General features: G+C 37.4%; 2 protein-coding genes across 2 annotated transcripts in view; one reads left to right on the forward strand and one right to left on the reverse strand.

Annotated features, from left to right (window-relative positions):
* The first annotated feature begins 9,607 nt into the window (after nucleotides 1-9,607).
* On the forward strand, nucleotides 9,608-10,273 carry LOC129244069 (histone-lysine N-methyltransferase SETMAR-like). The gene has a single exon (XM_054881684.1). The coding sequence runs from the start codon at nucleotides 9,608-9,610 to the stop codon at nucleotides 10,271-10,273; it is 666 nt and encodes a 221-aa protein (XP_054737659.1).
* Nucleotides 10,274-10,951: 678 nt separating this feature from the next.
* LOC129244544 (probable cytochrome P450 4aa1) overlaps nucleotides 10,952-15,310 on the reverse strand; it is a 32,064-nt gene continuing 27,705 nt past the window's right edge. The window contains exons 2-5 of the mRNA XM_054882231.1: nucleotides 14,858-15,029; nucleotides 12,152-12,532; nucleotides 12,012-12,081; nucleotides 10,952-11,931 (exon numbers count right to left, since the gene is read on the reverse strand). Of these exons, the coding sequence (XP_054738206.1) occupies nucleotides 11,055-11,931; nucleotides 12,012-12,081; nucleotides 12,152-12,532; nucleotides 14,858-15,029 (1,500 nt within the window). The 3' untranslated portion in view covers nucleotides 10,952-11,054. The remainder of the gene's footprint in view (nucleotides 11,932-12,011; nucleotides 12,082-12,151; nucleotides 12,533-14,857; nucleotides 15,030-15,310) is intronic.

Consider the following 15,310-nt stretch of genomic DNA (forward strand, 5'->3'; position numbering starts at 1 on the left):
TAAAAAAAATCTAAAAACAAAAAAAAAAAATGAGGAGAGAATAACCTTACCGTAAACCTCCACGTGGTACTCTCTGGGGTCGTGAAAAATGTAAAAATGAACTCACCAGCTAATTACAGAAGTAAAAATGTATTTATAGTATTCAATGAATTTAAAATTTGCTAAAACTAAGGTCAGATTCGTCATCACTGATCCTTAAAACCCCTAAATATATATTTTCAGCTTAATTAAATGAGTTTTTGAATTTTGTCCGTCAACGCCTTCTGGTCGGACCACTGTGCAGCGGTGCAGTCAACATCGCTCCGCGCGTGAAAACTGTTTTAAAAGTGTGTTAGGATTTTGCAGTGGCGAAAATGCAGCGATCGTTGGAGCAACGTTACTCGATCAAATTTTGCGTAAAGCTAAACAAAACGGGTACCGAAACCATTGGGCTACTCAAGAAGGCTTACGGTGCCCAATCTCTGTCCAGTGCCCCGGTAAAACGGTGCCACAAGTCGTTCAAGGAAGACCGGGAGGATGTCGAAATCCAAGGTCAAAACCATACTGATCATCTTTTTCGACTCTCGAGGCACCGTCCACAAGGAGTTTGTACCTCCAGGAAGCACTGTAAACGCGGCATTATACAAAGAAGTGCTCCTTCGGCAGAAAAACCGCGTCGCCCGGGTTCGGCCCGACCTCGTCAACAATTGGACCCTTCATCACGACAATGCGCCGGCGCTCTGCTCTGCAACTCTGCATTGGCCAAGATGGGGGTTCCGGTGCTTCCCCACCCTTCCTACAGTCCAGACCTGTCCCCTCCGGACTTCTTCTTGTGCCCGCGCCTGAAAAGAAAGATGAAGGGGAGGCGTTTCGACTCCATCGAGGCGATCCAAAAAACTGTGACTGCGGAATTGAACGCGATTCCAGCGGATGAGTTTAAAAAATGTTTCCTGCAGTGGAAGGACCGCTACCAGCGGTGTATTGACGCTCAAGGGTCCTATTTTGAAGAATATTAGTTGTATAAGCCAAAAGGTTTATTAAAACTGCTTAAAAAAAATAAGGCTCATTACTTTTCAATCAAACCCAGTAGATGGTTGCAGTTGAATTTTAGGTTTGCAGACGTAAAACACATTTTGTTATTTGATAGCTGGCAATTAAGCTATCAATCAGTAAAAAATGTTTTTTGATCCGTTGCGTAGTTTTCGTTTGTCGTTCGTGGAAAAATGAAAAATCAAAAGGAACATTTTCGTCCTATTTTGCATTTTTATTTCCGCAAAGGGAAACCGCATCGCAAGCTCATAAAAAGTTATGTGCTGTTTATGGGGACGAAGCCTTAAAAAAATGGCAGTGTCAAAATCGGTTTGCCAAATTTCGTTCTGGGGATTATTCACTCAAAAATGAAAAACGCGCTGGTCGCCCAGGTGAAGTTGATGACGCCCTATTCAAAGCTATAATCGATTCGGATCGTCACAGTACAACACGTGAGATTGCAGAGAAGCTTCATGTATCACAAAATGTATGAAAAAATGCGTTTTATGTATAAAAAATACTTTTTATTTACTTCTTATTTATGCAAGAAATTTTGCATTCTCGTAGAATCGCCCTGTATTTGCATAGCACAAACTATTTTTTAATGAAAAAATGTTATTTATTTTTACTTACTTTTTATTTTTTGTTTAATTTTATTTACATATAATTAAAAAACAGATTTTACTTATTTTTTATGCGAATTGATTTGATTTCGATTGCCCTACATAATATTGTACATTTATTGTTTCTTTTATTTTTTTGATATTTTTCTTTAAACAATATTTTGTTTTAAACTTTTTTATGGAAAAAAAATTTTGTTTGAAATTTTTTATGAATTTTATGTATAAAAAATACATTTTATTTGTTTTTTACTCACTTCTTATTTTTTCCAAAAAACGTGCGTTCTTGTAAGTTCACCCTATATTTGCATAGCACAAACGATTTTTCGAAACGTGTAGTCCAAGGAGTTCGAAAAATTTTGGTTTTGTAATTTTTTATGAAAAAATGTTATTTAGTTGTTATTTACTTTTTAATTTTTGTTTCTAATTTTATTTATAAAAAACAGATTTTACTTATTTTTTATGCAAAAAAATTCGTGTCCTATGAGAATTTATTTGATTTAGATTTAAGAAAAACTATTTTTTTGATATTTTTTGTTTTAAAATTGTATATGGAAATTTTATATTAATATATTTTTTAATTTTTTTATGGAATTTTTTTTTAATTCTTTTGAATTTTTTGTTTTAATTTTTGTTTTAAGAAAAATATTTTCTTTTATAATATTTTTTTTTTTAAAAATACATTTTATTTATTTTTTATTTACTTCTTATTTTTGAAAGAAAATTTGTGTTCTGGTAGAATCACCCTGTATTTGCATGGCACTAACGATTTTTTTTATGAAAAAATGTTATTTATTTATTTTTTATTTTATTTTTAAAAGCTTACATGATAACAAAATTATAAGTAAACTCAAGCAAACGCAGCGCTAACAGCAGAGGCTTTCGGCTGTCTGGTGATGTGTGTTGGATCAGATACGACGGAGTAGGTCAGTGTCCTTTAGAAATGTGTATATTTTTTTATGTTATCTTCAGTGGCATTTTTAAAAGTTGAAGAGTATCTCTGTTGCTGAAGTGGTGATGCCTTTGAGAAGCAAGTTCTGGGCAGGATACCAGTAGATGATGCCCACTGACTGTGCCTAGGCAGAAGGGGTAGGTGTTGGATGTATTTCTCTGTAATAGGTGTTATTTATTTATATTTATACAAGAAAATTTGCGTTCTCGTAGGCTCGCATAGTAAGAATGATTTTTCGAAACGAGTTCGAAAAATATGGTTTTTGAGATTTCTTTTTGAAAAAATGTTATTTAGTTTTTAATCACTTTTTAATTTTTTTTTTATTTTATTTATAAAAAATGCATTTTACTTATTTTTTATTTATGCAAGAAAACTTGCATTCTATGATAATGGATTTGATTTCGACTGCCATACATAATACATTTATTTTTTTTAAGAAAAACAATATTTTTTGATATTTTTTGTTTTAAAATTTTATATGAGAAAAAACAAAATTTTTTAAATATTTTTATGAAAATTTTTTTTTTTCAATTTCTTTTGAAAAAATGTTTTTTTTAATTTTTTATGAAAAAAAATACGTTTTATGTATTAAAATACATTTTATTTATTTTTTATTTATGGAAGAAAACTTGCGTTCTCCTAGGATCACCCTGTATTCGCACAGCACAAACGATTTAATTTAAAAGTGTAGTCCAAAAGAGTTCGAAGGATCTAATATCATAGTTACGCAGAAAAGAAAACAATTTTAATGGGGATCGGCTAAGCAAGTATTTTTACCGAATAATCTAAGGCTATGTTCCCACGACATGCAGTTCGCTCTCTCACTCGTAATTAATTTCTCCATTACCCTTCGAACTATGTAATTCGCCATTGATTTACATTTTGAGAGCGAATTACCTATTTGTAAGTAATTCTGTCCCAATTACCTTGCGAATCGCGAACCAATCGTTGACTTCCCTAATTTTTATCGGAAATTTATGAAAATTAGCTGCCAAATCGAATCGAAAGAGTAAACCACAACAAAATTAACAAAACGTTGAGTAATAACCAGAAAGAGTTCAATTTTAATAATGGAGGTTGCTGAGCACCTCAAGGATTGTGGAGGAGACCAATTGTACGAGTATTGTCATTTCTGCAACTCCTTCAGCATTCTCGCAAAATATTTCTTATAGAGCCCTTTCGCCGGCCAGCTGCCAGTAATCTCTTTTTCCTATTGCTGAAAAATGGAACGAATAAATAGCTTTTGAATTCCTTTTTTTTTCAACACCCATATTCTCAACAAAAAATAGGGGAAAAAGGATAAGAGGGAGAGATGCCGTTATCTGGCCTTCCGATACAATCCAAATATCTGTTTGTTTTTGTACTCTCTTTCCGGGCTCTATTTATTATGTAAATAGTTTTTCTATTCAATCGTAAGCTTTTTTTATATTTTTGTATCAAAAGAATGAAAAATCGATACTAATACAAATAAAGGTCCTTTTAAAAGACGCACTTAGACGTTGCTTTAAAATAAAATAAAGGGAGGTTAAATTTCAAGGGCCGATGTTGAATGTGATTCACACCTAAACGTCAACGACACCGCTGGACTTCTTTCTTTGGGGTTATTTAAAAAAAAAAAGGTATACGTCGATAGCAAGAGCCAGTAAGAATTCAAGAGCTAAAGAGATAATTCGGCACATTAACGGCATAGAACCTCAATTATGCCTCAGCGTCATCGAAAATTTGGACCATCGGATGGATGTGTGCCACCGATGCCGCGGCGGCCATTTGGCCGATATTTTTTTTCATACGTAATTGAGCCATACCAATTTTATCATAATAAAAAGAAATGACAATAATTTCTTAAAAAAATTGTATTTTATTCAAAATCAACACCGGCCCTTGAAACTTAACCACCCTTTATTAAAATTTTTAAATTCCTGCAGGTTTCACTACATTTATTTAAAATACGTCTCTTAACAATTATATGTGAAAAATTACATCATTTAAATGTCCAGTGCGAAATGTGAAGTGCGAACCTTCAATAAATCTAAATCTAAATGTCCACCCTGAGCAGGTCTACGGGCAAAATCCGCCAAACATTCGATTCATGAGTGGCTAATTGTTGAGAACGTCAAGATGTCGAAGTTGAAAGTCGTTTAGCAACACTTTGCACTACAGCAGCAATATTCTCAACAGAACGTCCAGTTTTTAGTCTGCCAATGCTTCTTTTATCTTCGGCAGCACCAGTTTTTTGACTTTTTTTTCACCAACCTTTGAATGGTTCACTCATTGGGGCGATTATTTCCAGCAAAAAAATCAAATTTGCGAAACGTTGTTTTTAAAGATCGACCATTTTCATAATAAGTCTCAAGAACTTTAACGTGGTTAAAATTGCACATCTGTTTACTTGATAAATGCCTTCTTCTAACAGGTGGCGCTTAAGTAATCCTCCTATCAGGAAATGCTATATTATATTATAAATATGCGATTGGCCCCTAATGTCAGTTCTATTTTGACATTTGTGTAGTAAACACATGCGAAATACACGTTAATAAACAATGTTACGCTACACTGCTCCAGAACGCGGAATATTGCTGACTATTTATTTGACCAATAATCGGTCGGTGACTTTGGCACAACGTGAATTTCGTCGCAGATTTCCTCGCCGTCCAACGCCTACTGGTGAAACACTGCGACGTTTAGCCGCTCGCCTCGAAGAGACTGGCACAACACGCCAGGCCTGGCAGACCCCGGAGTAGCCGTTCTGTAGAGAATATTGCTGCTGTAGCCGAGGATGTCATGGAAGCGCCGTCGACATCGACCAAACGACGTGTCACGCAAATGGATATCAGTCGACGGTCTTTACAGCGAATTTTGGTACAAGATTTGAAGATGTTTCCGTACAATGTCCAGACGGTGAATCAGCTGTTAGCTGCTGACCGCCAATCGCGTCTAACGTACGCTCAAGCCATCCTTAATCACCACCAAGAGTAAGATGATTTTTCATCAAAAATAATCATGAGTGATGAGGCCCATTTCCATCTTAGCGGGTACGTAAATAAGCAAAATTTACGCTTCTGGGGCACTGAAAATCCGCGTGTAACCCACGAAGAGCCATTACACTCGCTCAAAGTCACTGTATGGTGTATTGTTTTCGCTGGAAGAGTCACCGGATTTTTTTTTCTTCGAAGTTTATGTCAGACTCTTGCAGCTCTTAAAGACAATATCCGTCAAGAATGTGAGGACCTATCGCCGGAAGTTTTGGCCAAAGTGATGGAAAATGCCATAAAAAGGGCTCAAAGAGCCATTTACATGACATCATATTCTCGACTTGATGTAAAAAAAATTAAAAGACCAAATAAAAATAATCCACAAGAAGAATCAAAGTTTTTCATTTTTTTTTAAATTACAGCCAAAAAACATTGCAAGATTACTTTTGCGTCACCTTGTACCTGATTGGCGTGATAGCGGTTTAAGCAATTTTGGTGCTAAACGACGCCAATTGGACACACCAAGTCCTCCTCCACCTGACCTTTCTAATGCAGACCTTCCTCTTCCTCTGCTACCACCAGCTGGTACCGCATCGAATACCCAGCCAACGTAGCCGCTGGATCTTTATTCGCTGCGCTATGTCTATGTGGTCGTAAAGCTTATACAGTTCTCCTACGGTTCCCGCTGTCGTCAACGTGCAAAGGCCCAAAAATCTCAAAAACTGAATATATTTTGAGCGTTTGTTTGATTATTTTTTATTAACGCATCTCAAAGTATAAACAGAATATCGTTTAGAAATTTCACCTAGTACAACTAAATAAAGATACTAACAAGCAATTTTTATTGAACATATATAGTAAATACATTAAAAAAAGGAAAACTAAGATGCCTTAATATTTATAAATTCATTATGAATGTATAAATATACAGGGTGGGCCATATAGCGTTTGCTTTTTGAACCACCTATTTTTTGAGAATGGTAACACAAATGACATGTCAAATGTGTTCATGATTTACTTAAAGGTTTGACATTTACGAAATGGGACGCTATACGCTTGAACAAAATTGGGAAATATGGAAAACCTATTTCCAAAGTGGTGAGTCTTCTTCTTCTTTTCTGTTGAAGCTCATTTTCACATTGGCGGCTACGTGAATAAGCAAAATTGTCGGATTTGGAGCTCAGAAAATCCACACGTTACTGTAGAAAAGCAAATGCATCCACAACGAGTCACTGTTTGGTGCGGTTTTTGGTCTGGCGGCATCATCGGGCCATTTTTTTCGAAAATGAGCGAGGGGCCGCGGTTACAGTAAATGACGAGCGTTACCGTGACATTGTTTCCAAAAATTGAAGAGAATGACATGGGCGACATTTGGTTTCAACAGGACGGTGCAACTTGTCACACTGCCAAAGTTACACTCGAACTTTTGGCTACCGTTTTTGAAAACCGAATAATCAGCCGAAATTCCGATATCAATTGGCCGCCTCGGAGCTGTGATTTAAGCCCGTTGGACTATTTTTCGTGGGGAGCCGTTAAGGGCAAATGCTATGCGAACCATCCGGAGACGATTGATGCTTTAAAACACGAAATCGAAGTTGCCATTCATGAAATTGGAGCCCAAAAAATCGAAAATGTGCTTAAAAATTGGGTTGATCGAATGGCCTACTGTAAAGCCAGTCGTGGCAGTCATTTGAACGATATTATTTTTCACTCATAAATGACAATGTTCAATCTTCAAAATAAAAAAAAAAATTGAAAAAATATTGATTAGTTTTTTTTGATAGCCGATTCAAAAAGCAAATTTTACATGGCCCACCCTATATAAGGTACAGCTGCTACTGCGTGCCCATCTGGTCTACAATTGTTTTACGCTTGAGCCGCCCACGATGAATATTTGGCTGGAGCAAAGCCAATGCTTCAGCGTTAACATATGTACCTAAACGTTATCTGTGAGCCATGGCCCACTTTTTCGCCACGTCTGTTACGAGCAGCATACCAGGATCTCGGTGGAGGTCGAGATTTTTCACATAGTATGGAGCATTGCCGATGTTCCGCAGCACTTTATTTTGGAATCGTTCGATAATAGTCATGCAAGATTCGCTTGAGCAACCCCATAGCTGAATGTCATACGTCTAGACCGGTTTAAGAATTTGATTATACAGCAGTAGTTTGATGTTCGTTGACAGAATAGAGTGTCTGCCAATAAGATAGAGAAGGTTTTTTGGTTTTAATTGAGCGATTGACTTAACATTTTAACTGCCCATTCACAAAGTTCGGACGCAGTTTTTAAAAACATTTTGCTTTATTTACAATAAAAATAATTTTTTGTTTTTGTAATTTTTACAAAAATTTTGTTTGCAAAAATCGTTGTTAAACAAAAAAAAAATGTTTAAGGTAAATTAAAAATTACTAGGCCCTGGTACAGCTTAAGCCGGTACAGCTACCCCTCGTCGAAGAAAAGTTGTGTGACCTAAATTTTCATTTATTTTACTTTGAATAAGGTAATTTTTACAGGTGATATGTACCATGATATCGTCCCCTTAGTATTAAAATAGCCTATAAATTTTTTGATGTTTTGAGAAAATGAATTTCAAACTTTTTGTCGAAAGTAGCTTTCACTCAAATCTCGTTATGTCTGTAAATATTTATTATTTTTTGACTGACGTTTTGACCCACTTTGTGGAACTAGAATTCGACAAAATTTTGACCATATATAAAATCGATGATGGAGAATCCAAAAATTTAAAAAAAAAATAATAGCCTATGAGCACATAGGCTATTGTTATACTAAGGGGACGATATGTACCATAGAATACCGTTTTCATAATTTTTATTAGCTTCATTATTCCGCTGGAGAAAGTTCCCAAAATATGTTTATTTTCACGCCGATACAGTGGCTTAACCCATTATACTACTACCTAGTAGATGTGGCTATTTGCCACCTGTAGAACTTCCTTAACTGCATGCAGATTTTTTCCAAATAATTAAAAGTTCTCTCCTTTTACGATCTCTTTGTATTTACTTTGGCATTGCTATTTTCCGGGTCTAAGTCTCTTTTGCCTGATCCAATCCGCTTATCTACCTTAAACTTTTAGTTTTCTTTTCATCTGAGCACTGGAAGACAATTCTAAGTCTGTGACTTAAAGTAACAAATAACACACGGGCTGAAAAGTACCGGGACTAACATATAGATGACCCCAGTTTAATTGCATTCACCTCTTTTGCAGTTAGCACTAAGCTTAAAAGGATAGCTGTAAAAATTTCATGATATTCTATTCCTTAGTTCGTGAGTTATTGTGCTAAGAGTGACGCTACTTTTATTTTATTTTTCAAAATAATGCATCAAAAAGTATTTTGTGTTTTAATTTTACACTGCTTCCTGATGGGAAAAAATACCGTTCAAGCGCAGCAATGGCTTGAAAAGTGTTATGGGGGCGACGCTCCATCGCTCCATCAGAAACAGCAATAAAACGATGGTTTGCCGACTACAAACTGACTGACGTGATCGTAAAGACACCGATCTCGGTCTGATGCACAACGCAGTGGACGTCTAAATGAGGCGGTAACAAACACCAGAAGCGTCAGCAACATCAAACAGAAAATCCGCAAAATCGTTTTGAATGATCGAAAAGTGAAGTTGCGTAAAAATATCAAAAGAACATCTTGGCTATACATTATAAGATCATTTAAGCGTGAGGAAGCTCTGTTCAAAGTGGGTGCCGCGTTTGCTCACTTTGAAGGTAACGCACTGTGTCGCAAAAATGAATGGCAAAATTATATATTGTATGTTATCATGACACATATTTATCGATCGAATCGATTTTTTGTGTTTTCGATATATGGAAAGTATAGTATCTTAAGAATATGCTGCGAAATTTTCATGCGGAAATTCCCAATATTACACAATAGTTTCTACAGCCCATTAACTATGTACCAGGACGTTCAATAATGTGTGTGACTAACACATAGATGGCGGCACTAGTGACATTCCATCTACGGGAAGGCCAAATGACGTTGTTATTCCGGAAAACGTTGAAAAAACACTGAAAATCATTATGTCCGACCGTAAAGTGAAAGTGAGGGAGATTGCTGACATTCTAAAGATATTAGTAGACAGTGTACACACCATAATACACGAATATTTGGGTATGATAAAGGTGTTTTCCAAATGGGTGCCGCGTTTGCTCACACCGGAGCAAAAACAACAACGAATCGATGATTCAAAGAGCTGTTTGGACATGTTTATGCGCAATAAGTCGGAGTTTTTACGTCGGTACATCACAATGGATGAAACATGGATCCACCATTTCACTCCAGAGTCAAATCGGCAGTCTGCTGAGTGGCATGCAGCCGGTGAAAGCCGCCCAAAGCGACCAAAGACGCAGCAGTCGGCTGGCAAGATTATGGTGTCTGCATTTTGGGATGCGCATGGAATAATATTCATCGACTATCTCCAGAAGGAGCAGACTATCAACAGGGACTATTATATAGCGTTATTGGGGCGTTTGAAAGACGAAATCGCAAAGAAACGGCTTCATATGGCGAAGAAAAAAGTGTTGTTCCACCAAGACAATGCACCGTGTGTGTCACAAATCAATGAAAACGATGGCAAAATTGACCGAATTGGGCTTCGGATTGCTTCCCCATCCACCGTATTCTCCAGATTTGGCCCCCAGCGACTACTGGCTCTTCGCAGACCTCAAAAAGATGCTCGGTGGTAAGAGATTTGGCTCAAATGATGAAGTAATCGCCGAAACTGAGGTCTATTTTGAAGGCAAAGAAAAATCGTTTTACAAAGGCGGTATCGAAAGATTGGAAAAGCGTTGGAATGATTGTAACTCCCTAAAAGGGGACTATGTTGATGAATAAAAACGAATTTTGGCAAAAAATGTGTTTTAATTAATTAGTCACACACATTATTGAACGAAGTGTTAGAGAGCAGTGCGCGAGCTACAGGTACAGGAACCTCAAATTCTAAACTCATTTATCTCGAAACGACTTTTTTCGGCCTGGTGGTCAGAAAAAAAAACTATTTAACCGAATCGTCTGAACTTTTAATACAGGTATGTTGTTCACAAAATGAATGGCTATCGCCCGTGCTGTAATCATATTATTATTTCAATTATTTCGTATTTTTTTGATTAAAACACTGAGAAAACGATTTTTAGAGCCTCAAATTCGAAATTGCGGCCATTTTGTCAAATTTTTTATGCATTTTTTATTCTAGTACGGGACATAGCTAGAGCCCTAATGATTGATAATTTTTTTGGTTTCTGCGTTTCAGATAAATAGAAGAGCCAAAATTGCGCTCAGAGGTTCAATGTCTTACCTACGATTACCACCTACCTATTTATTTATAGCTACCGTTATAACTAAACTAAGCGAAATAAATTAAAGCTAGTGGCTTTGAACTCAGGCTATTTGTGCATTTGTTCCTATTTACTATAGCAACTTTTACTTATGATTTATGAAGCCTTAAGGGCCATTGCTCACGGCGCTCAATTAGGTGCTGTAATCAGCCAATGGATGTTCGCGTGGCCTTAAACGCACCCACAAACCACCAGATGCGCGCAAAGTGATGCGAAATGTTGCATTAAAGGAGGTTTTGCCAGGCACCGGCAGCAGCTGATAACTTCTTAGCAAACGCGAAATAACTGTTTTCATTTCCATGATTGCAAAGCGATTGCCAATGCAGTAACGCGGTCCAGCGCTGAATGGAATATAGGCGTAAGGATGTCGCGTCTCTGTATTTTGCGGTGAGAAACGCTCCGGTTCGAATTTCTCCGGTTCGGGATAAATGTGTGGCAGTCGATGTGTCGCATAGGGACAAATGAAAATATTACTGCCCGCAGGAAGTGTGTATTTGCCCAGACGCACCTCTTCGCCCAATTTGCGCGCCATCAACGGCACACTGGGACACAAGCGCAAGGCTTCCTTGATGCACATCTCCAGGTAGCGCATATCGCGTAAATCATTCATATTGGGCGACCGCTGATCGCCCATGAAAATATCATTGATTTCCATCGCACATTTCTCTTGACATTCGGGATTTTGTGCCAGCAGAAAAAGTGTGAATGCCACAGCGGCGCCAACTGAGTCCTGACCGGCCAGCATAAAGGTGCAGGCTTCGTCTACAATATCGTCCTCGGTGAAATCGGCATTGTTATTAGAAATTTCAATCATATAATCCAGCAGACATTTGCGGCCAGTGTAATTGTCATTGGCCAACAGCTCTCGGCGATGCTTAATCATTTTGCGCGTAAACTCATTGAGCCGTTTCTTTTGATTGAGCTCCTCAGAGGCTATTTTGGTGAACTTGTAGATGCTCTCAAATAATAGCCAAGGCTGCAAGAAACGTTCGCTGATAACGACTTTTCCTCTAGAAAGCACAAAAACAGAAAGAGATAAAGTGAGGAAATGCTGAAATGAAGCAAAACCCGACTATATTTGTGCACTTACTGCCTGAATGGTGACTGCTCCATGTCCACCATTGCACCTTGTCGCTTCACTGGCACGCCCAAAACAGCCTCTATGCAGCGATAGAAAATATAAAAAATTTATGAAAATGTAACAAAATGTTTAAGCATTTGAATTCATACCATTTAATATATCCATAACACAGCTGTTTATATATTTAGCGATGTTGATCTCTTCATTGGCTGATGCCTGTAAATTTTCAAAGAGCGCGCCTGAGGCATCCGCGAATGTGCCAATGAAGCGTTCCAAAATCGTTAAGTGGAAAAGCGGCTGTATGAATTTTCGATGAGCATTCCACTTTTCGCCGCTGCTCGTTATTAAACCATTGCCTAGAAAATTGTGCATCAATTTGTAGATAAACACCTTTTCTGTGTGCTTCTTTGAGGAGAGTATGACCTGCAAATCATCTGGCTGCAGCACAGCGAAGAAGGGAAATAGTAGCACCCAAATACGTATTAGCGGGCCGTAGAGGCCAAAAGCTGTCGCTACGCGTTTCGCAAGCACTGCAAAGAAGGATAAATGGAAAAAGTGAATAAGACATCTAAGCCTGGTGCGGCCAAAAGAAAGGTGCACACGCTCAGCACAACCCAGCTCCAGCTCTTAGTTATTCTGAGTGGACTGGGTTTAGATGAGGTATTGTGCTGAGTAGAGGACACAAAAGATGTTTAAGCTGAAATACATTCTGTCAAAAAAGTACCGGCAATTGTTCAATAAAACGCAAAATAATTGCTTAATCATCAAAATTTATTTCGTCGCCTTCAAAATAGGCTCAATTCGAAGCAAAACACAAACACGATTAGTTCAGTCATCAAAGCACCATTTAAACGCATTTGAAGAGATCTTCTTCAGCCCCTTCAGCGAATTATCCTTAAGGGGGTAGTATGGTTAATTCGGTGTAAAACAAGCATATTTTTCGAAATTTTTTTTGTCGACACAGTTGATTTATTCAAAATTTTAAAATTACTTCATTATAAAGTCATATTTAAAGAATATTGTGTGAAATTTTCATTGATTTTTATGAAGAAATGAGTTGGTGGCAGCGAATCTTCGCGGACGTCTCATAAAAAAGTTTTATTGCGGTGTCCCTCAGAACTCATTACTGGATCAACTAAAATCAAAAAACCAAATTGATTTCATCAGCTAATAAAGTTTCGCAGGTAACAACGTCGAATTTTTTTTTTTTTAATTTTTTAAAGCGCTTTGAAGTCAAAACACCGATTTTTCATAAAAAAAACTTGAAAACTTTGTTGTTTTAAAATATGACAAAATTAAAAAAAAAAAAAAAACTCGACGTCATTACCTCGTGAATAAAGTAAAGAAACAAAAAAACCAAATTTGAAAAGAATCGGTGCAGTAGATATGAATCTACAGTGGACACCGACCGTAAAAAAGGCAAGTGTGAGAAAAACGCGTTTAAAGATTTGTGAAGATTGTGAAATCCGGTTGGAGAGGTAGATACTTAATCCTTTGTGTCTTTGTCAATTTTACTCTAATGCACTTCAAACTTTCACACAATAATCTTAAGATGTTATAGAATAATTTAAAAAAAAAAAAAAAAAATGAAAAAAAAAATACCATACTACCCCCTTAATGGACTCTATCGACTCAAAGCGGCGTCCGCAGAGTGGCAGTTTAAGTTTTTCGTAAAGAAAAAAGTCACAGGGGGCTAAATCCGGTGAATACAGTGGTTGTTCGATGATATTTGTCGAGGTTTTGGTCAAAAAAGTGTTCACAATTTGAGCCTAGTGAGACGGTGCGTTTTCATAGTGCAACAATCCATGAGTTTTCTTTCCACAAATTGGGCCGTTTTCTACGCAATTTCTCTATCTCTCTCTAGCCCAAACGTCACATGACTTTCAAATAATATTTCTTACTTCCCTTAGAACCATTTGGAACTAATTTCGCGAGCACAACACCATGAAAGTCAAAGCAAACGACTAGCATGACTTTCACTTTTGACTGACTTTGAGGTGGTTTTTTGGGTTTCGGCTTCTGTGGATAGCGCCATTCTGCCGTCTGTTGACTGGTTTGCATGTCAAACTCATATACCCACGCCTCATCACCTGTTATGATGCGCTGGATAAACACCGTTGGATCCGAATACACTTGCTCAAGCATGTCTTCAGCCACTTTCTTCCGATGAATTTTTTAAAGAAATACAACTCTTTTGGAACAAATCGAGCAGCCACGCGTCTTAGCATCTAATGTCCAATTGATAGTGTAAAACGTTGCGAATTGATACGTGAGACACGCTAAGGTCACGAGGTACCTCCCTCAAACTTAAACGGTGGTTTTGCAGCACCATTTCCTTGACTCTGTCGACGTTTTCATCCGTTGAAGACGTTGATGGGCGACTAGATCGGCCCAAATCTTCCACGACTTCTCGGCCCTCTGCAAAAGCACCACTCGTAGACCCGTGTTTTTAGACCCGTGATAAAGCACACCGCCATAAGCTTTCTGCAACATTTTCAACGATTCAGCACATGAAATCCCGTTCAAAACACAAAATTTAAGACAAATTCTTTGTTCGATGTTTTTATCCATAGTGAACATCGCAGAGACCATCTGCGGTTGACTGATATACATAAACAAGTGACAAAAACAAGCTTAAACTCAAACTCTGCCACACTATAGAGGACATTTGTACCAACATTCCAGCAAAAAAAAATTTAGACATAAAAGGATGTGTAACGCGCGCTTTTTATCATAAATGAACAATTCCCGATATTTTTTTGACAGAATGTACAACCCTCCTTTTAATTCTATTTTATTCTAAATAAATAAATGCGCTCGATAACCGATGCGGGCTTACTCCCATTGTAACTTACTGTCTTTCTCCTTTATAATCAAACAATTGCCCAGTATGGGCAATGCTTCTGGACCGGATAGTTTCAGCGAGAGCAGCACCGATTTGATGTAATCCCACAAGGCATACAAGCAAAGTGAGATGACCAGTAATGTGGCGAAGCTCCATAATTCAGAACGGGAAACGTGTTCGAACTGGAAAGGTAAGGAAAAACGGTTTTTATAAATATTAGAAAAGGTATTTTTGAAGGTAAAATAAAATGAGCAGAAATCAAGGCGCATTTATTAAAGGTGGTGGGACTAGACCAACAACAATGTTTTGTACGTTTGATTGCCACGGCAAAGTATTGGAAAAGTAGAAAACAAAAAATGAATTCGCCTTGTTTTATTCTGTGCTGATTCAGCTGATTTACCAACACCACACCTTTAATAGATTCGCCTTGGCAGAAATACTGTTCTCGGTATACGAGGTAAGG

This window comes from Anastrepha obliqua, chromosome 4, assembly GCF_027943255.1.
Source record: "Anastrepha obliqua isolate idAnaObli1 chromosome 4, idAnaObli1_1.0, whole genome shotgun sequence".
Classification (NCBI taxonomy): domain Eukaryota; kingdom Metazoa; phylum Arthropoda; class Insecta; order Diptera; family Tephritidae; genus Anastrepha; species Anastrepha obliqua.